General features: G+C 32.9%; 1 protein-coding gene across 4 annotated transcripts in view; it reads right to left on the bottom strand.

Annotated features, from left to right (window-relative positions):
• The window catches only part of tmod (tropomodulin), a 105,481-nt gene that overhangs the window by 39,972 nt on the left and 41,455 nt on the right, over nt 1-24,054 (bottom strand). For 3 of the 4 annotated variants that reach the window (XR_011109058.1, XM_068775393.1, XM_068775394.1), the window contains exon 1: nt 23,155-23,493. The exons of the other annotated variant lie outside the window; for it this stretch is intronic. Coding sequence is in view for 2 of the 3 variants with exons in the window: in XM_068775393.1 (XP_068631494.1) it covers nt 23,155-23,274 (120 nt within the window). In the remaining variant the exon portion in view is untranslated. Of the gene's footprint in view, nt 1-23,154; nt 23,494-24,054 lie in introns of those variants that run through there. 4 annotated transcript variants of the gene reach the window in all.

Genomic DNA, 24,054 nt, shown 5'->3' with positions numbered 1-24,054 from the left:
ATCATACAATTATGGCGAAAAAATCATGACTAAAGTCTTTAAAAATTAAAAAGTTATTTTTGAATTGAGAATAACGGAAGTATCGCGTCAATTTAAACCGTTACATAGTTACCATGACTAACAATTGTTACAAAAAATATCAAACGTACGTTTTCTATGGGTACTTGATCTTTGAGTTGCGGTCACATTTCTCATTGACTTTCACGAATTACATGGTCTGATTGAGACATTGTTAAAGAAAAGTTGCTTATTAAAGTAGCAATGGAGTTATTATCAAATAAATATCTGGTATTTGCAAAAAGCATTAAAATTAATTACGTAAAAACAATTTACAGATGATCTTTAATAATACCTACATTTTATAAACAATAAATAAAATTTATGCGTACAGAAATAAATTCAACGCACATTTTATAATCGTTGTTTCTACCCATAGATGCCTACAGCATGACATAGACCTCTGCCAATTATATCTAAACGAGATATACCATAATCGCCACGCTTGGGAGGCGGGTCCCCGATTGCACTGAAGAGGACATGCTTTAATTTTCGTCGCTGTTTCGACCCATATACGCCCATTGCAAGACATATGCCTACCACAAAGATATCTATATATACCTTAATCACCACGCTTAGCAGGCGGGTCGCCGATTGTACTGTGTTTTATGTTACGCAAAGGATACTGCTGCTTATCCTCTGGAAACTTATTTGTAACCTTTATAATTAATACCCAAAATTTTTAATTATAAGTAAGTCCTTAAACTCTGAGCTGGTGCTGCTCCATTCTCTTGTTAAAAAGAATAAAAGGTAAACAAGTAATTGTAAAGACCAAATACAAAAATTTATTTCAAGAAAAATATGTTTACTATACTACGTGTTTATATAATGCTTAGAATCACATAGCAATCTTTATATATATATATATATATATATATATATATATATATATATATATATATATAAAGTTTCGTTATTAAACTATAAAAAATGGGATATCCGTGAAAAATAATGTTTTGTATTAAACGCAAGTAAATAAAAATAATTAATAAAGTAAACAAACAGACCGACGTAGCCCAGTGAATCGACAAGAATAATAGTAGTGGACAAGCTAAATAGCGCACAGAAAAAATCGCCGCTGAGGGCTTAAGGTTTTAGAGTATAGACCATAGACTTGGAAGCGCAGCGTATGACGTTTCCTCATATGATGGACAGATGACATTGACGAGAAAATCAAAAGACGATGGATCCTATAAAAAATCTATAGGGGAGGCATGTGTCCAGCCGTGGACAACCTATTGCTGATATGGTATTGATAATATCGTACATCTTTTGTGGATCGAATAAAAATAACCTATCCAAAAATTGTAAATTGTACATAATGGTTAAGCTTGTAAATATATTAGCTAAGCTAAATATGAATTATATTTTTATAGGGCATTATTGTTACAAAGACAAAATAAATTGTTAACTATAATCACATATTACTTACTAATATAAGAAGTGAAATAAAAAGGAGAAATGAATACGGACTTATTTACTATCTAACTATAAATAAGTATTAATCCTATTGGTCTCTGATCTCGACTTTTTAGATACAAATTTGAAAAGGGTCATTTTTAGATAAATTCATCTGAGAAATACAACGTATATTCGAGTTGTGCATTAGGTAAACAAAAAATAAAGTAAATGAACACAAAATTAAGTTTTTTTTGTTAAAAAAAGGTGAATAATGTTTACTCATTGCTGTGTTATGCATCTATTTAAGTTTAGAATAAAAAGGAAGTTTTGATACTTCAAATATAAACAGATAAAAAAACAATTTTGAAAAATTTTTCCGGGGATATAATCGATAATTTATAACATTATCACGGCGATTGGATGTGCGATTTTTGAATCTATAGAGTACAGAGAGACAGACAGACTCACATTAATTTTTATATACATAGATTATCATATATCAAATGCGACGCCGTAAGTTAGCCACAAAAGTGAAAGTTCGCTTTACTTTTTCTCCTTTATTAGGTCCGAAGTAGCCGGACCACTTTCCATCCGGTCCAGAAACTTCTTAGCAAGCAGGCTAAAGGGTCTGAGAACTAAGTCTAAAATAAAAGGTAAACATTACGCAACATAAACCTATCTGAAAAAGATAGGAAAAAGTTTATATTAGTAACTGGGCGAACTGTCATCTTTACCGCACAGAAAAACATTTTGTCAACGGAACTGCTATTTTAGTCAAACATTTTGTTAAAAGAAATCTTTCTTCTGTTTGTAATTAGCTGACCCAAAAGATAATGTACAATCTTAGTAAAAAAAAGTGCAAAAAATGCTCTTTGGTACACTGTATTGTAAATAAATAGGCTACTATTAGAAGATGTTCTTGGAAATCTATGGGGGAAGTCTATATGCAGTAATGGGCCCTCCAAATTGCTTTAAAATATAGCACCTTGGGTATTAACTTCGACATATAAGTTTAATATGAAAATAACTTTTATTTACAGCACCACCTTATTTGAGATGATAGTGCATCATTCATATATTTCAGTCGTAGGATGCCATTTCTAGACATAAGCGCCTGTTTTTTTTTTTGAGGACCAGTTGCAGCGCTCATCCAGTGTTATACGACGATCGTAACAAGGTTTTCTATGTACTTTATGAGGGATCCTACGTACGTCGGGTTTGCTAGTCAAGAATCTTTAGGGCCGAGCTGTCATATGCTCTGCATGGCCACTGCCAGTTCAACTTGCCAATCCACTGGGCAATGTCGTTTACTTATAGTAAATATAGTATAAGAAATTTATGTAAACAAAATTAGACTATAGCAATCGTTTGTATTAAATAAAAAAAAATATTCTTCACGGACAGGAGAGTAAAACGTATTTTATTCGACGCTAAGTGTTTGATTTTATTCATATTCTATCATCAATATAGGTTATAATGTCAGCGAAGAGTTTTTATAGAATGTACAATACTACAAGAAGAAACTATTGTGGTTCCAGTCCGTTGAAATAGTAGTATAGAGCAACTCAGGCCGAAACTCCCCCGGAAGCCCTAGGGCTAGCTCTGCCTTTAAAAAGGAATATGTAAATGCCACTCGGGCGCCAAAGAGAATCCGGCCAATAAATTCAAACGATATTTTGTATATATCACGTCCTCGAAAATGAGATGATGTCTCAAAACTTGTATGGAATAAAGCCAGTATTTCAATTACTTTTCCTCATGTGTACAAGAAATTCACAGATCTATTCCTGCTTGAATTATTCATGAACTTTAGACATCCGACCTTTTCAGCAGACGCGACATATTAGATCTTCCCGTTTTCTATTTAAACCCAACCTTGCTTTCGTATTATTTTTAGCTACATTGCTTTTATTTAATTTCCAAAAATGTACCTATCTCGTTGCGCCGGCGCGCACGGATCTATTTTAAGTATCTCCCAACACAGTTCAACAATGTTATATTTAAATACACACAAGTTGAACGATTTTCGTCTCTGCCCCGTTAAACAAAAGATTTATTTTTGTATGAGCGCTATATTTTTTTTAATTCCACACCCATTGTTTCTCCTACGGATATTGACTAATATTGTTTACAGTCGATGTTACCACTTGGGAAAAATTCGTTGAGTGATTTACTATGTAGAAAATGTTGTTAAATTCACGGGATGACGCTTACCATGTTTCATAACATATATTTAACAGAATCGGGAATTTATTTAATTAATGTCAAGAAATAAGTCATAATTAATTTATCTTGGAAATTTCCGCTCCAATATTTGTCATGATTTTTAGTTGTAATGAAATGATTAACTTTAAAAATGATAAAATTCTAATTTTAAATTAAATTTGAAGCGTTAATTGAAATAACAACAGATAAGAAAATTTTCTCCATTATTATTTTTAAATTAACAAAGCAAACATAAATAGGCATTTGATCGACGTAGCAGAAACAAAAACATTAATTTAAAATAAAAAAATTATTATTTGTTTAAGTTCCATACGGAAATATAAATTAAATAATATTTGTCTCAAAGTTAAACAAAACTTATTTATAATTTTACTAGTGGTTGTTTATAAATTTAAAGACGGTGCGTCCTGATAATATAAGTCAATATTAATATAAAAAAGTTAGTGTAATAATATAGAACATACGTTATATAATTGTGAATCTTGATTAATCGCAAGGCAATCACTTATCGTTCAACATTCGCGATGACGTTACATTATATCTCCCGCCATTTTGCAATTTGACAACTGTGACTATGATCTATGGCGTCGGTTTTTCTTTATTTTTAAAGTCCATACATTATTTTATCATGACTAGTATATTATTACGTTAATTTTTATAATTAATAATAGTTGTTTTATTGTTTTAACAGTCAATAAAAAACTATTCAATTACGATTTTCCGTGATATTAAATAAATTCAGTGCGTAGCTGTGTGTGGGCTCGAAAATCGATTTATGTTAACAACCATCGAATGAAATAACGAACGATTTCTCAATTGCTGATGTGCGAATGGCCAGTTACAAGCGTTTTACTCTTTGTGTTTTGGCGCGTGATCGCATTATATTTCGCTCGCTTGTCGCTGGCAATTAGCGCTTCTGTCGCATGTCAACGCGGGTTCAGTAAAATACGTAACAGCCTGATATTGTTATAAAATTCAACGCTTGCTTATGGTTAGAAAATTTTTCGCCAGTTACCTATATAATAGCTTCTCTAATTGCAAATTAAATATAGACTGAGATATTAGTTAAAACTGCTAAAAATTTTCTAATGCAATTTTTAACGAATAAAACTATTAGTAATACAGGATAATTGGTTATATTTATAAAAAAAACTTTATCTTGAATAGCTCATTTGTCAGCAATAATATTTATGGTTTTTTACGTATTTTCATTTTTTCTGTATAAAGTGATCACTCTGAAATATGTTACGTTAATTTTTTTATTACAATGCGATAGGTTAATAATAACAATACAAAGTCTGCAAGTATAGGTAGTAGGCAATAATTAATTTTGAAATATCCGAATTTTGAGAACGCTTTTTCTCTTATGTTATTATTACGTTGTTTATTATAAATGAAACCATTGATTTTTTTCTTTTGCACCTTTAACCATTAGTAATCTTTTTATTCAATCGGTTTTAAGTTATGAGGGGAGCACCCTCCAATAAAACCGCTGTATCGCGCCTAAAATATGTGGCCAGAGAGGGAGTATCGGCCGCTCAATTCCGTCAATCTGACAACATTGTTCATAGCGCTCTTGCTTTTTTTTGCGCGTTTTTCTGTAGTACACCTTGTCAAAATGATAAAATCTACAAACGTACACATTACAGATATTGATTTGACAAAAACGTCATTACGGATTTTGAAAAAAGAACTTTTCAAAATTATTTCATATTTTCATTTAGGCTTTATTGATATGCGGGTCGTCAATTCCAGCTTCTTACACCGCCTCTCTTCCTATAACGTAATGGAAAAGCTACGTCTAAAAATACATTTTTAATAATTGTTCATCTCTTAACCCTTAAACACATAATTATATATCAAATCTATACATTCTAGTTCCACGTAATTTTATTCAAAAAAACTTATTTATGTGCATTTCTACAACATAAAACACACTGATATCAATAGACAATAGACCATGTATAAAAAAAAAGATTTGACACTTTACTTTTGGCGCGTAAATTATATATTTTTTGACATTTAAATTGACGGGCTTTAACCTTTACTGTGTTACTTGAAAGATATTAGATATTCCTTTTTTCGAGTTTTCTATAAATGAGTGATTAATCTAATTGAAAATATTATAAAATATTTCACATCTGTTCTCAGGTAAGCTATATATGAAACTTTTACTGAAGTTTTTGGTTTAGAATTTTGTAACCGTAATTTGGGACGGGAAAACGTTCCGATTGCTTCATGTTTATTAATAAAAAAAAATGATGTTTCTAGTAGCGTTTTGATTTGGTCAGAAAATTTTTAATCGATGATAATCATGATGATGTGTACGTTTTCAAAATTTTGAACATTTAAAATTGTAACAGTTAGTCGGAACTTTCTGTTTTAACTGCCAATCCAATTAGCATTAACGCCAACGGTTAAATGGTTCGTAACCATCACAAAATTGACCCACTTACAGCAATTACTGTTGGCAACGACCGACAAACTTTATGAATCAAATGTTAATCTATAACTTTACATACGAAAATTATAAAATTTACAATTGTATATTAATTCAAAATTAAACAAAATCTCGTTGATCATAGATTTTAAAGAAAGAAGTCCGAACATTTAAAATTAACAAAACAGACAACAATACATTTAAAAGTATATTTGCTACAAGAAGACTGTGTACTGTGCTATATTCAGGGTTATTGGTTTTAAGTGTAAAAGTTTTATAGGTGTCAATATATTCATATCTTATTTGCCAGCAAAAGCTTTAAAGGTCTTACACGTATTTCCAAACACCCTGTATAAAGTGATCACTCTTAAAATCGTTACAAATTTTTATTTGTACAAAGTCTGAAGGAATTGGTAATAATCCGAATTTTAATAACACTTTCTTATTAACCATCGATTGTATAGGGTGTACCATTTTTTATTGATTTAACGTAAACGAACTATTCATTCAATCCTTAAAAGCTTTTACACCTATTACTAATCATCCTGTATATGATGTGGTAGCTATTTATAGATATACAGGATTAGGAAGCAACAGGAGCTCGGGCAAAACGTATCCGACAGACTGCATTCAAATCTTTGTGTGGTTTTACACAGTTAATTATAATGGGTGTGTATATATAGTTTTAAAAGCAAGCGATGAAATCCACTTTATTTGTATTGTGCTTTTAAACGCATTAACGCAACTAAATAAAATGGTAAAACTATATATCGCTGTCAAATAAATTCCCCGGTATACAAGTAGAATAATTGCGCAGCTAAATCTGTAATTTATAAAAATTAGTTATTGATTAGTAGACAAAATGAATGTGGCATTACAATGCACTACAGTAAAACGATTTATTTAAAAAAAAAAAAAAAAAACATTAAAAACTCCTTTGGCAACGTGATGGATTTTTTGTTTGTAACGAAAATGAATTTACGTATTTTCATTTGCTACGTGCATAGAGTAACTAATAGAATGAAATATTGAATTGAAACTTCATGAATTTATTTCACGCACGCAAATGGTTAAACATGTAAAACATTTTCGGCATTAAGCTTTTCTTTATACTTTATATAAGAAGTATTTAAATAAATAAATTACATAAGTTATGAAATCGATTTCCCTGGAATCAAAGTCTAATCTACCCCCTTGATTAATACAAGATCTTATCTGAAATTTTAAAGACATTAATGAAAAAAGAAAATTTACTATTTCATAAATCCTTACAAACTAGTCGTTGGAAACTCCTTTTAAGCATACGAGGGCCAAACTGAAAGTTTTTAGAACTGGCAACTTAAAAGCATTATATTAAAAAAATAAGTTTAAATTTTGAAAATAGAACTCTTTACCAATAATATTGAGTATACATTTCATTCATTTGTCATTTGTTTTACGATTTGGCGGCAAATTGAAAATTGTCTGTGCACGTCAGAATGAATTTAAGCCGAGAAAATTTTCGTGCAATGATTTTTTATGACTTTCGATGTCATATAAGTCAACAAGAAAGTTATGATAGACTTCGATTGGCTTTTCACGATGAAGCCCCATCTCGTGCCACAGTTTACAACTGGTTTAATGAATTCAAACGTGGTCGAACTAATCTCACCGATGATTTGCGTGAGGGACGGCCTTCTACAGCGACGACTGAAGACAATATCAGTGTTGTGCGGCGTATGATAGAGACTGACAAAAGAGTGACCTATCAGCAGATTCGGACAAGTCTAGGCATAGGTATGAGTCAAGTGCACAAAATCCTCCATGAACATTTAGCGGTCAGGAAGCTTTGTGCCCGCTGGATACCGCATAATTTGACCGAGGCTCAAAAACTCCGCCGTGTTGATTGGTGCCGAAAAGATCCAAAAATTTAACGGAGGTGACTCAAATGCTGTGTTCGACATACTAACGGGTGACGAAAGCTGGATTTACTGTTATGATCCGGAAACCAAAAGACAGTCTGCTCAGTGGGTGTTTCCTTCCGAAGAGTTGCCAACTAAAGTGAAGAGAGGTCGAAGTGTTGGAAAAAAGATGGTGGCCTCGTTCTTCGGAAAAACAGGTCATTACGCGACAGTTGTCTTAGAGGATCAGAAAACGGTTAATGCAGAGTGGTACACTAACAACTGTTTGCCACTTGTCTTGGAAAAAGTTCGAGAGAAACGACCTCGCAGCAGGATCCTCCTTCATCACGACAATGCCTCGTCGCACACCGCCAGGCAAACGATCGACTATTTGGCGACCTCAGACGTGGAATTACTGGGTCACCCGCCGTATAGCCCCGACCTCGCACCCTGCGATTTTTATTTATTCCCGAAAATAAAAGAAAAACTTCGAGGAAAACATTTTATAGACGCCGAAGAAGCAGTGGCTGCGTTTCAAAACGCCGTCGAAGAGACCCCTAAGGCCGAGTGGGCAAGGTGCTTTTCTCAATGGTTCCATCGAATGCAGCGATGTATTGATGTAAATGGACGCTATTTTGAAAAGTTATAATAAAACTAATAACTTGCTAGAATGCTTAGTTTTTGATTTTCTAAGAACTTTCAGTTTGACCCTCGTATGTGCGTGTATTAAGAAATTTCGTTCCCCTATTACTAAGGCATTTCTTTTTGACTTGATATCATCATCATTCCAGTCATAGCCACCCCTACCAACACCACTATAGGCTTCCTATATAGAAAATGGCAGGTTGAAAGCGACATACATCCAGCGTCTTTTGACAATCCTGACAAGATCAGATTATTTAAAAAAAAGAATATATGTATAAAGAAACGAGGTTTGTTTCTCTGAGGATCAGATTATTTTAAAAAAGAATATATGTATAAAGAAACGAGGTTTGTCTCTCTGAGGATCAGATTAATTTAAAAAAAGAATATATGTATAAAGAAACGAGGTTTGTCTCTCTGAGGCGGTTAAAAAACTCGCAGTCTCTCACCGGGCTGCAGAGAGGGTTAGGCACGGTATTTCTCTACGATATCGAATCAGAAATGAAAGATCTGTAGACAAAATAAATCGACTCAGCGGATTGAAGTCAATACAGAACGTCCACCCACGGAGTGAAACTTACGTTCGACTTTACAAAAAAGCTAATGAAAAAAAAAAGAGATTTGAAACGACTACGATATTATAGTTATTTAAAGTTTTTTGTTTCCTTTAGTTTGCAAGTAGGTCCAATTTAACATTTCATCTGGCATAGTATTCTATGAGAATTTGTTTGAAATATAATCTGTATATCTTTAACGGTGTGACTTCCTTAACCTTAAATCTTGGTTTATACAAATGGGTCACTATGACGTGGTCCTGAACGCCCGTCGGCGTTGGATTGAGGAATGTCTCGTATATTTATGGAGTAGATTTCTCCACAAATATAAACTTCGCTGTTTGAGGGCGGCGGTGCGTCGACCCCAAACATCCGGAAACTCGGAATGCCGTAATTCTGTTCCAATATATCAAAAGCTGATCAGTGTTCGACAGCTGCCCATTGCTGATGTCTCTTCTGTACGCTGATAATGATTTTTTCCTTATACACAGCATTTTTAAGACCTATCTATATATAGTACTATCTAGTAGTTCGTAATTCAATTATAATTAGTTTTATTGTATTATCCTTGACTATGAATTTAAATACTTCTTTTGAGTGTTTTCTTGTACTTTATTCATATACAATATAAATTGAAATTGAATTGAAATGTCAAAGGATCAGTCAACAAAGTTAATGTTTCCAGGTTTATTTAGGTTATATCTATTTACCAAACAATGTAATTAATAATATTAGTGTCTTTCAAATTCTTAGATTACTAAAGCATCATCTTATTTATAATAAAACTAATTTAGTTTCTAAATCTGTCAGCAAAAATCTTTAAAGGTTTTGCAACTATTTCCAATCGTATAGTGGTCACTATGAAATTTAGTACATTAATTAATTTTTCATTCGGAAACAGACAGATTATTTATTAACTTCTGCCAGTACAATGTCTGCAGGGACAGATAGCAAACAAAAATGAATTTTAATACATCGTTTCAGCCCTTAGACGTCCATTGCAAGTCGTAGTCTTTGCCAAAGGTAACTTGTTTATGAGCATTGGCCATTCTATATAATTAATATAAGAGAAACAATTACGCAAAGTGTGAATTATGTTAGATTGTATCCCAGAGATAGAACCCGCGACCTAGGATCGCAAATCTCAGACCTCTATCGCTGGACTAATTATACATTTACAATAATTTCAATATATAGTAATCTGAATTTTATAACCTTTCTACTACCTACTATACTCGTATTATGATTACACTGTTTACTTTTTCTGAAACAATTAATTTTTTGATACAGTGCATATTTATGGAAACAAATAAGCTATACATTCATCCAGTATGTAAGAAAACTAAACATCCGCTGGAAAATCCCATATGTAAATGTAAAAATATTATAATTGCAAGCTATTAGCATGTTTCAGCCGCTAAAATAACAGCACGAGAACGCCTGCAACATAGTATTAAAGCTGTTGTTCCAACAGTGTCTCAAGGAAAGGCACGCAATATTTCAGTATGTGGAGCGAGCGTATTCAATGAATCATTTCGCTGTTTACGCTGGATTTTATACATTACAGATTGTTTTAGAACAACGAACCAGAATTAGCGGCTGCAGCGAAAAATAATCAAAGTGGTGTAGCAACTAACGAATATAAACTCTTCGACGAAATCAGGACAAGAAGCAAACACCACTCGCATACAATTTGATACAAAATTGAGAAGTTAAATAACTTCATCGTTCCGGAACACTTTTAGCATCATCATCATCAGCCATAGGACATCCACATGTAACTATAGGCCTCCTCCATCGATTTCCTAAAGGAAATGTTGCAAGCAGCCACATCCACCATCTTTCAAAGACCTTAACATGGTCAATTATCTTCCTATATTGGTATATTTTCTTGTACGTGGACGTCATATTCTGCTCTTGAAGTAGATTTCTGGCCTGCCCACTCTCATACCGCTAAGTTATGTTAAAAGACTGACTACTACCGTTAATTCTTTGGTTCTGTAATATTTTTTCTGAAAAACTAACGGCTAACATCTGCAAATAGCTTATAAATAAAAACAAACTGAAACTAGTAACCATTTACAAGCTTAAACAATTATGTAATTATTAATAAAATTAAAAAAATAATAATTAAGTCGTCTTAAATCGATTCGTATTTAATCGATTTAAGTCGAGCCATTTTGTAAAGAAATACGCTTATCAACGTACGCACTATAGTAATATAAGTAATTGTAAAGGAGTCGACGTGTGACAAGACTGATAAAACGAAATGTAACAAAACTTAATTCTTCAATTTTTATACTTGAAGGCTTGAAGCTCACCTTTAATGCGCTACTTAAAATAGCACCTGCATATCACAACGCCTTCGCTGATATAACCCAGGTGAAATACCAACGGATGAAGGTTTCGATGTAATTTCAAGGCCAAGAAACATATACAAACACATCGGATCCACTCAAAACTAACATATCTGCTAATAGTTTAAATATAATTTAGGTATTATTAGGCACATCATAACGTATTTTACGTTCTAAATTTAATTTTAGAATACTGGCCAAAAATATTATAACCAATTTTAAATAAGTAATTTTCGCGCCATTGTTAATGATTTCATTGGTCGTAAAAATTTATGGAGTCAAACTTTTGTAGTAATTAAGTAAAACTATTATAAAGACAGTATTTGAGACATAAACTCCCAAACTAATACACTCATAAAATGCGTATAAGTCCGCATTGCTAAATGAAATCCGTTTTTTAGGCTGTATTGCTTCTTACAGGAAAATTTGTTAAAAAGCTGTATCAACCCGGACATAACTAAGTGCAGCCTTTAAGAGTAAGACAGAATGTGACGTGCTTTCAACTTTCTTAATTGTTCTCTACAGGACTGATGAAAAGGCACATCATATCAGTAGAGATCGACCAACTAATGATATTCCGTTTTATAACAAAGTTTTATTTCCTCTGACATAGATAGATATCCCCTACTTCTTTTAACACCAAGAGTGTCAAAAGCACCATCTTAACAGGTTAAAAATATTCTGTCAGAGTACATTGGTAACATAAGCTTCGTCATATTCGTTTTAGACCATAAACACCCACTGTTAGGTATAGGCGTCCTCCAAAGATATCCTATCTATCATAATCGCCACGATTGGCAGACGGGCTGGCAATCGCAGAAACTTATTGGTGAGGTATCAATTACACATAATTAATACACAAAGTACGAGTATGAATTATATAAGATTGTATCCCGGGAATCGAAACTGCGACCCACCAACGCTCAACGCAAGTCTCAGTCCTTACCACTGGGCTATAACCACTCTAACATAATCTTGGCTTCGTATTAATTGAACGCAGGTCATTTAAGGAAACAGAAATCATAACAATCTTGTCATAGGACACAAGTGTAGGGAACTTTGTAAACACGACCGCTGACTCATCACCAGATGTGAACTGCGACACAAAGCACTTTCAGACGAACAAGTAACAAAACAATCAAGAATAACCGACTCATGTAATTTATTTTCTTTGAAAAATTATTCTCATGTACTATTTATAGTAAACAAAGGATAGACAAAAATCTAATAATAATTCTTTTTTATAGTTGTACTATAAAAAAGAATTATTCTAACTGCTATGTTATAATAAATACTCTGAGGTACTTTGGGAATGGAGAAGAAGGATGAAAGGCGATGCTTGAATGACAATAATAATTAGGGAGTGAAAAATTTTATGATGGATGAAAGAAAGAAAAAAAAAGATACTAGAGTAAGGTGGACAAATATTAATAAAAATATGTATCTTAGTAACATATTACCCAAATTGTTTTGTCCCTATCCCACACCTAACAGAGGGAACGCTAAGTAATATATTATATTCAAACCTGCTATATTAAGTATATATGAATAATTCGTAAAAGTAATCACAGAAAAATACCGAGAGAGTTTGTTGTGGCTTAGAAACCTCGTAGATTTATTTTAAGTTGAGGTTTGTCACTATAGGGAAACATAGTTTAAGATACTGCTAATGAAACCGCTGTTCCGTGCGTTAGAACAGCACTGCTGCCGTTGACGACGGACTGAGGGTACGGAGCGGTCGATACTGGCCCCCGTCTGGCTGTGCGTATACCTTAGGAGCGGTACAGCGGTTACGGTACCACAATAACAGTTTCTATCAAATTAGACTGTGATGAGTGATGAGTTTGTCTTGAAAGTAAAAATAAATGTAAATCTATCTAATCTATTTTATTAAACATAATATAGTTGGGCAACATACGTCTGAAAATAAATAAGAAGCTTGTAAAATTTACCTACATCGTTTAGATATGACTAGCTTCAATGTTGTTTTTAATAAAATCGAAGTGAAAAGGTGCTACATTTTAATTATTTTATATGCACATTCTTATTAGTTTAGTAAATTTTATACATGGAAAGAAAAAATCCATTTCGAAAATTGACGAAATAATTGTAGCATTCTAACATAAATAACTCTTTCTTTCTCTTTCCTTCAACTGTTTATTGCAAGAAATATAAATGTTCAAGTTTACAACCGTATGTTATCTTTGTTCGAGAACCGGCAACAAAGGGTGATAATTCACTGACAGTTGCTATTCAGAAATAACAATGAACAATGGTTTTTACTGAACGTGCAACACATTTTTTTATCTACCAGTTAAGAAACTTTAGCGTTCTATGGACCGACGTTCTTCACTTATTAACTTCCAGGTACAAATTTACTAAAAATATAATGTGTCATTGCTACTGTTTTAACAAAAAAGAGAAGAAAAATCTCTTTCAAAAAACACAGAATTGAATGAAACAACAATATATGCAGTAGGATTTTATACTGCTACTAGCTGATCCCGTAAACGTTGTTTTGCAAAAAAAAAATTGATATTTTAATTTACAAATAAAAAATAAGGGTTGATCGTAGAGGGGTGAAAATTTATGATTGTATGTATTCTTGTATGCTGTATCATAAAAAAATAAAAAACAAAAAATTTCGTTAAAAAGAAATATTTTTTTTTAAGTGTGAACAACCTTTATCACTTAGGGGTATAGAAAATAGATAGTAGCCGATTCTCAGACCTACTGAATACGCATATTAAATTTGGTAAAAATCAGTCAAGCCGTTTCAGAGGAGTTCAAGTTCGAACACGGTGACACGAGAATTTTATATATTAGATATTCTTTCAGTAATAGTCATCATTATTTCAGCTGTAAGATGCCCAACGCTGGACACAGTGTCTTCCCCGTAAATTATTATTATTACTTGCTGGAATCTTGGATCTAACATTTTACGCTGAGTTTATGAAGGTCGCGTGGTGGTGAAACCTTTTGTATGAATATCCTAGACAACGCTTACCGATCTTTGATCTCCACTACATAATTTTAACGTCCTAGCAGTCATCTATAGTTACAATTTATTATTTTCAGCTCTCAGCTAATTTAAGTGACATCCCGATTCATATATATCAAACAAAGTGAATCGACGCATAGCGGATGTGATGTAATTCCTAAAGATAATATATACTATTGATTGCTTCTAGCACTTGAGTGACTTAGTATTTAGTACACGTTCTAACCTTGTACAAACCCACATTCTCATTTATTATGTTCCTGGTGTTAACATTATAGAGATAAAACATTTTATATAAACGTGAATTTGACTTTGACTGGTATTTTACATGACTTTCTCATGTTATTTTTTTTCCTTTGTGAAGCACTGATTTGAATATTACCATACGAATAATACTTAGATTTCTTACATGAATTAAAAATCAGGGAGACCGGAAAGTAATGTCGCACTTTCTTAAGTTAAATTCACACAACATTTTTAAAAGTTTTTATTTCTGTCTTACTGTAAAAATAAAACGGTTTTTCTATAAAATATGTCGACAGAAACGACATTACTTTCCAGTCCCCCTAATATTAAATACGTAATTAAAACCCCTACTATTGTTTCAAATATATTGTGAAAGTCATTACGAATGAAAAGTCAGAGTTTTTTATGAACTCTTTGAACCCTTTTTAATACGATTTTTTATTTAAATATTTTGTTTAAATTTATAGCACAAAATAGTTTGCAAAAAATTTAGTTTGTTTAAACAAATGTTTAAGTAAATAATAATATTATTTATTGTTTACTACAAAATAATAATTATGTAACACATAATTATTATTTTATATTAGCTATATAAAACTGATGATTAACTTTATTGGGTCATATAAATCCCATATTTATTTTTTTAAATGAAAAACACTCAAAAGCTATTGCTGCACACTAAATAACTAAAATAAATAAATAGTTTACTTGACAATTCAGAGAACAGTGTCACTGTTTAACAAGTGTCTACTGTTTACTAGCAACATCTAGTGATATTGACTGACTATGATTGTTGTGTCTATGATAAAATTCTATAGAAAGAAGAAGACAGCAAACATCAACAAAGAAAATTTTGGACTTGTTTACAAGGCTGTAACAGTCCAGTAATAAAATCCCAGATCCCAAATTCCCCGAAATTCTCTGGGACATTATGACCCCACAGTATTAAAAAGGTTAAGATCAGAATACCTTTGGAACTCTTGAACTTTAAAATCAAAGATCCCATTTCACGGTAACTCAAACTGTATCTAGTTTCAATAACATTACGCTCTTCTAGCATTTTTCTCGTGACGTACATAAATGGTTATAGTAAATGAAGCTAAGCGAACTTGATAAGCCGACTAGACCACGTGGTATGGATATTTATAACTGGTAGCGAAACATGATCAAGATAACTAAACTGTTGCGTGCAACTTTACGCTCCGATCGTCTTGTAATTGATATTAATCGACCGTGGAGATCCAGTGACGTGTATTTAACGTAAACTAATATCATGTTTAATGCGATACTTCTTATTTAAAAAACATACAGGAATACCTCTTTCAATAGTGGCTGCGCGATTCGCTTTGCTTCAATCGTATGGAGACAAAAAACGATTAATTTTAAATCAAGTTAATTTAATCAAGTAACCGTAGTACAACTTTAAAAAGGTAAAAGTGAAAGTATTCTTTGAAATTGTCAACTTTGCAGACATCACTGATGTATCAACGTTCAAAAGATCCGAAAACTACGTCGGTTCAAGCGACAACCCGCAACTAACAGTTGACTGAGTGCTTACGGTGTATCGTAATTTATGTTCACCAAGGAACAATTTATTACCCACTTTAAATACTTCTATCTTCAATAATAACTTTTCAACAATCAGATGTCATTGAATATCTACTTATATTTAATGGAATCAGGCGTTACCTTGAGGAGGTCCATCCTAAGTAAGAAAAGGACCAATATTTAGCCACTTCCGATTAGTGCCAATTCAGGTTCATTTACTATAAAGTTTCACTCTGTCTTTGGCACTAATCGGTGTAACATAACTCCTGAAGATGCCCCGTGGAGGAGTGAAACACGTGTTGAGTAATTTGGCGGTGGCGGTTGTGTGATTCGCATTGTTTGCCGCATACGCATTTATCAGCGGGCTGGCGGGCGGTGCACCTTGTTGCACGACTACCACTGCATGTGCGGAAGTGGCTAAATATTGGTCCTTTTCTTGCTAATGTTGAAAGAATCTTAAGGTTTTGTAGTGACGACCACGGAACCACAAGCACAGCGCAGTACTTCCTTAACATATACATATACGTTCATTTCTCTGTTGTCATTCTTGTTCGCCTCTCTTCGTTCGTCCTTCCCTGCATAATACCGATACTATTCTAAATTTTTGTTTTGTGTTTTCTTATAATTGTTTTTTTTAAATTTTATTGTATTATCCTTTTAATTTATTTTACTATCTTTTACTACTATACTTTTCTATATCACTATTTTTTTTACGGTTTTTCAGTTTGTTTACAGTATTCTGTCCCGATCAGTGGCGTACCTAGGGGGGGGGCGGTGGGTGCGGTCCGCACCGGGCGGCACTTACCTTGGGGCGGCATTTTTTAAATTTACTTATAGTTGTAAAAAGCAACATATTCATTTCATATTTATTTTCTTTCTTGAATAATAAATTAAAATTCTGTTCCCAACATTGTTATTTTGTTAAGAATTTTTTTAACAATTTCAATCAGTGTCGGTAGTTGCGAAAGAAGCTTCTCAAAATTGAAGTTGATAAAAAATTATCTTCGTTCTACAATGAGTCAATTAAGACCAAAAACTCTTGCAATATTGCCAATAGAACAAGAAATTACAAAAAATGTTAATTTTGAGAGCATTATACACGATTTTTCTAGTATGAAAGCTAGAAAGAAGAGTAGATATTATATAAATATGTTTACGAGTGCACACACATATGTCTAAAAAAATTTACTCTGTATATTAATTAATATTGATTAAATAACTTAATAATTTATTTATGTGTATTAATTTATAAAAAACCACTATTTGATTGACTTATAATAGAAGGGGCGGCAAACTGGAGATCGCCCCGGGCGGCAAAAGTTCTTGGTACACCACTGGTCCCGATTATCCTCCTACCGTACTCCAGACAGATCTGACACCCTCGCTCTTGCCTAATTAGCGAAGTAATTTAACTTTATTTTATCCTTTTCTGTAAACAAACCAATTATTCGTAAAGAATCGTAGCTCATCAGAGAACTTCTTTACATTGACAGAGTCCCAAAATCGATTTTAAGAGAATCGCTCTCCGTGCACTTTAGATAAATCGGCAATCAATTTAGTTAAGCGCCTTTAAGTTGTAAAACTTAATAAAGTTTTAAAAAGAAGTCCACCGATCTTAAAATTTCACTATTTAACATTTGATGTGTTTTTTTATTTAAATTTGTTTTATAATCTCATAAAATTACTTTGCTTAAAGATGAGATAGCGTGCAATCTGAAATGTTTTTTGTTGTGAATCTTGTGGAAAATTACGAACATTAATTTTTCTCTCCAGACTTACGTAGAAACCTGGGGATTAGCGTTATGAAGAAGACATATTAACCTGTTGAGAATAAAAAGATAAGATCGCAGCTGGAAAAACATTCGAGTGGGAAGCTAACGACAAAGACTCGCCTCCCTAATGATCTTCGCACGAGACATTGAAGTATTTTATGGGGCGTAAAGTGTGAAACGAAAATAAGCAAATACGCACCCTAGAGACATCTCGCGCCAAAAATTCATACTTTATTTTCAAAGTAATTTTAATAGTTTCCATTAGCAAAATATTCACATAGATATTTTTACACGTTGTCTTTTGATCATTTTATAATACAGTTCACTTAAGAGCGCGAAAATTAATTATTATTTAAAAATAGAACCAGAACAGACAGTCTGCGACAACAGACTCGTACTGCTAATAAGTTATTTATCTTTCACAGTGCAATAATGGAAAAGTAAATATGTGGCACTCTTTAAAACTGTCAATTTATTTATCGATTTATTATCTTAATAATAAAGAGCAATTACACGTAGAAATGAGTTATGTAGAATTTATAAAAAATTGATTTTTTTAAAAATATATTGATAAGACGTTTTCAGCATTTCAGTTTTTTGATTGATTTAATGTTTTAATAAAAAAATAAAGATTTCTTATCAATCGTTTTGTATTTCGCTGGTTTTATAATGTCATTACGATATTTCATGGTGAATGATATTTTTGGTTTTGACTTTGTTTGTTTGACAGCTAGTGACAATGTGTTTTAATTTACACTTTGTTTTATGTGGGAACAGAAAGGTATTGTTACTGTTTTCCTTGTTACGTTTCTCCACTCTTCCACTCCGTATGATTCATCCACGTGTCTTAAGAAAAATATAAAAAATTACGAAATTGAATAGACCGTTTTAGGCTTTACGATTAGCAATGTATTTGGTGATTATTTTTTATTTATGTAAATAGATGTCGCCGATATGGACAGATGTGTTGCAAAATCGCTTAATTGTTAAATATAATTATTTTGTGGTAAACACATGTTTGATTATACCTTATATTAACCTATTATTAAAAAAAAACGACAGCACAAAGGGATAGTTGTCGCTTAAACCCCGGAGCGTTTTGATCTCTGTTAGTCCAATATAAAACTGAAAATGTTGATAAATTCTGTTAATGTAGTCGACATACAGACGGACTCTTTTTAAAAAAAAAAAAAGAAACAAAAGTAGAGTTGATTCGGACGCCTATCGAGATATACGACATCTTCAGTTAGCAATTAACATCTAAATAAAAACTATTCCGTTTTTAAATAATAGTTTTCATTTCGCCCACATAAGTGAACTGTATAATAGAATCATCAAAAGTAAAAATATCCACGTAAATATTTTACTCACGGGACCTGCTAAATAGAACACGGTGACGTCAACTAACGTGTGATCCTACCGTGAGTGAGGCTGTAAAGATGAAAATACAGAAATTACGTAAAAATATTCGTTTGTATCACAGGTCGTTGGATTGCTGAAGATCTTTTTCAGTTCAACTCGCAAGTAAACGAGAAGTAAAATTCAATCATCCTCTACTTAAATCATCGTCATCTTCATCATTTCACCCCTAGGGCCTTAAAATAATAACCGACCTCATAAATTTCCAATAAAATCGGTTGGAACCCGTCTGCATCCAGATTCTTTTCCTTAACAAGATGACTTGTTCTTTCTGGGTGAAGGAATGATCATGTTGAAGAAGTCCTGCGCTGTGCTTGTCGTTCCGTGGTCGTCACAACAAAACCTTAATATTCTTTCGACAATCTGTGGTTCTCTTCATTTTCAATCCGTTCGAGAGAAGTCCGGAGCCAAATTTAAGCGTTTAAATATTCATTGTTATTTTTAACCAACTTGCACTGCTACCTAAGTGGCATTTGCAGACTACTACTTTGCAAGGGGGCAAGGCGATGAGCGCGATTAGCCTAAAACCTCTTTTAAGATATCGAAACTTGAGGGAGCCTCGTCTTGTGCCGCAACTTCTATAGTTTCCATGGTTTGGAAGTCCGCAGAGCTCTAAGTTTACTTCTGCGAATGCTCCATGGAGTGACTAACCTCAAGGACTTCCACGAGAGACTCCTCGGCTTGGACTGTCTTTCGTCGATAATATCCGTTAAGCATTTGCTCTTACCTAATATTACTAATACTTCGGAAAGCGTTAACGCTGGGAGAAAAAATAGCGGAAGGATAAATATTCGACTGAGACATATTGTTAAAAGGGTATTAATTTGCACTTAATTTTTTAGTTGGAATACACAACGAAAAAATCGTTCTTTTATTCTCACGGACAAATGCCGTTTGCCAATTAGCATTTATGAGTTCACATGGTTTAATTAATTTATTTACTTTAATATCCACTTAGAATCATTTATATTAGTCACTTGTGTATATCATAGAAGAATGACAGAAGCAGTAGTTGGTTTCTATCAAATAGAATTCCCACTGGTTTAAAAAGAGCCAACAAACTCTTACGGGTTTTTGTAATTATTTTATCTGTGATTTTATGTGTAGACTGTGTTTGTAATACAGTAGTAAAACAATTTATTATCAAGCTTTATTATCATTAAATTAGTTCTTAACAGTAACAGGCAATTTAGTTTTTGTTTATTAAACTTTCTAAATCGCAAGATCATCGATGTGGAGAAATCGGCCACGACCACACAGATACTGAAGTAAAACCTGAGGATGGCAATATGGAGTTGGGTTGAGGAAATGTTCGCACGAACCGTAATATAGAACTGGACATTGTTAGGAACACAAACAAGACACCAATAATAAAAAATAATAACTAGTCTAAATCAATTTAGCTTAAGATTTAAGTTAGGAAATAGTTTAAGGAGAGGTTAGTGTAAATGAGTTTAGTAAACACCGTAACTTGCAGAAACATGTGCCGAAAAAAACGGAAATATTATCTGTTATTGTACAAACAAAGCACGGATGCTAATGTCTGTGGAATATAGATTCAATAAACAAGTAAAAAAAAACGATAACGCCGAGCATGCATTGTGTGAAGTACTAATTTTATGACGCAATTTGAGGTTGTAGTACGTTGAATATGCTAAACCTCATTACAGTGATTTAGCTCTAAGCCTCTTTCGGTAGCCTTAGCTGTTACATAAGATTTTCCACTTGGAAGCCGCCAAACGCTTAGGTGGACGTTTCATGGTATGACGCATTTTCTCCCGTTAACTCCCTTCTTGATTTGGAATGTTACTAAAGGGAGTCAAAAAGTCGCCCTTGTATTTATTGCTATGTAAAATCTTATGTCAATTAAAAAAACAATTAAAATCTTATGTCAATTAAAATTAGATATAACACTTCTCTCCGTACATACTTTACATAGATAAATATTTAAAATTTTATTTTCATGGGTAACTTATTGTTTACGAAAAAATAAATTAATTTTGTGACAAAATTACATTAAAAAGTTAAGCGATCCTTAGTATATCGATAATTGGTAATAGATAAAATAATAGAGAGTTAAATAGTGGCCGCTTCTAATCTTGTTGAAAATGGAATGGCTGAAACGATTTCTCAGCAGGCTGGCCGGCGGTGCATTTTGTTGCACGACTACCACTGCATGTGCGGAAGTGGCTAGATATTGGTCCTTTTCTTATTTACAGAAATCGCAGTAATCATTCGTTTATAATCTATAGACATAAGAGATAACTGAAACTGACATTATTAGACATGGCGAAGTTTCCCGGTATTGCCTGCAGTTATGACACGGGATTATGAAAGCTATGCTACTTAACATAAACTTAATAAAGGATTAATTAATTATAATATGTCTTATGCGTAGACTCTTTTTCGTCAGTAGCTACCTTAGGACAGGTTAACTGGACTGATTTACTTCAAGACATTGGATCTACGAAGAATGCTAACGAAATTTTGTTTCATTTGCACGAACAAGCTTATAAATACAGAATTTATTTCTCATTTGCCTTTACCATATGCAATATTTTATACGAAACCTTTTGTAATTTATTCAAAGTCGTAAACAATCGGAAACCTTATAGTTAATAAAAGTTGGAGAATTAGGTCTCTGTTTAGGTTTAGGTTGCGCCTAAAAAACGTGAGGAAGTTCGAAAGTCTGATTCAGTACATTAACAAAATTACAACAAAAAAAAACTTCTACACATACTTCCAATCATTCTATACAAAGTGATCGCTCTCAAAAGATAAATTTCTATTAAAATGTTACATGCTAATAACTTCTAGCAATACAAATTCTGTAGAGATAAATCGTTAACAATAATTACTATTAATATATGGTAAACTGATATTTTAAAACGCTTTTTTAAAAAATATCTATATTGTTTGATTTATTTTTGTTTAAACTATTGATTTTTGAATAAGGTGTCCCATACATTAACTGTCATCAAAAGAATTCTACATTCACACTTTTAAAGATACATATAACAAAAAACCTGTATATTATTCGTAATTGACGTAAAAAAATATTACCACTACATCATGATTTTTGGCTAAATTTTTATGTATAGTTTGATTTAATCTCGTAGATTCTATATTTTACACATTAAATGCTGCAATTGGTGCGTTTGTTTTCATGTACTATCTCAACGAACATTTGAAACATTCGAAATTTAAACGCTGCTTGACACTGACAAAGGAGTACAATTAACGAATGGGAACATACAAAGCAAGAGATAATTATATTAAAACGAACATTTCCACAATTTGAATTTAGTATGCGGTCTGTAACACTAGAAAACGTTTTATATTTAGAATCAAGATGCGGTGCGTCACTAGGTGAATGGGATGACATTTGACAGGCACATATTGCCTTCACCTTGATGGTAGACATGGCTTATATCACAGCCCGAGTGGTCGTCCGTGACATCCGCGCCTTAATCCAAAATAAACATCTTGGGACGTATTTTAGTATATTCGATGGGGGAATTAAACTCAGATCAAACAAATATTTATTCGCTTCTAAATAAGTCGCCGGAGCGAAAATACTTGCGTCTGATTCACGATCAAGGTCGACTTACTGATGGCACTGTCTTCCTGGTGGTGGTCGTGGTGGTGATTGTCTCGACCGTCTCCACGGTTTCCACCACATCGTCGTCCGACGGCTGTCTTTTGCTCCATGATCCGAAGAATTCCGTCATGATTAATTTTTCACTTACACTTTACAACTTTCACACATTCACAGCACTAGACACTTTAATATTTCATAATCGATGTCTCGATACGCGGAATCGATTATTCAACAAATTGATTATTTGTTACTTCACGCACATAGTTCGGCGAGCGGGCGTTTGGTTCGGCAACGGAGCGGCTTTGATACTACACCGCGAATACGGCTACGGTTGATCTTGTTCAGAATCCTACTGGAAAACTGAAATAAACCGCCTCGAACAAAAAGCACCAGCCAAAACATTTCACATGCACGATATTATTAGTTGGACGGTCTAGTCGAGAGAGCTAAGTGTCGCTGTTTCACAAATAAAACTGTTTTGATCAAAATTACACCGCACAGGCGTCCGCCATTTTTAATAATCAACTTTTCCACTTTATGTGAAAGATTTAATATCACATAAGCTTATTGTTTATAGTTATCAAAGTTTTGAAGGGGGTTAACATACAGATACTTTATCAAGCTTTAAAGTTCTTACACCTATAAAGTGATCACTCTGAAATATATTACATAAATTTATTATTTCTTTTGGAATGCAGCAGGCGAACATCTTCCGGCAGTACAAATTCTACAAGGACAAATAATAAAAAATATGAATTATAATATATATGCTAAATGCTTTTTCTTACTATGTAATAATTAAGTTATTTAATATTTCTGAAGCTATTGATTTTAGATAGATTAAACTATATTACTATATAACAATAGGCTATACAGTCACCCCTTTAAACCTTTTACAGCTATTACTAAT

This window comes from Battus philenor, unplaced genomic scaffold (genome assembly GCF_028537555.1).
Source record: "Battus philenor isolate CCGP_79_NKW_IND1 unplaced genomic scaffold, ilBatPhil1.0.hap1 SCAF_8, whole genome shotgun sequence".
Lineage (NCBI taxonomy): Eukaryota > Metazoa > Arthropoda > Insecta > Lepidoptera > Papilionidae > Battus > Battus philenor.
The sequence above is the reverse complement of the archived record's forward strand: the minus strand, read 5'-3'. Positions and strand labels throughout refer to the sequence as shown.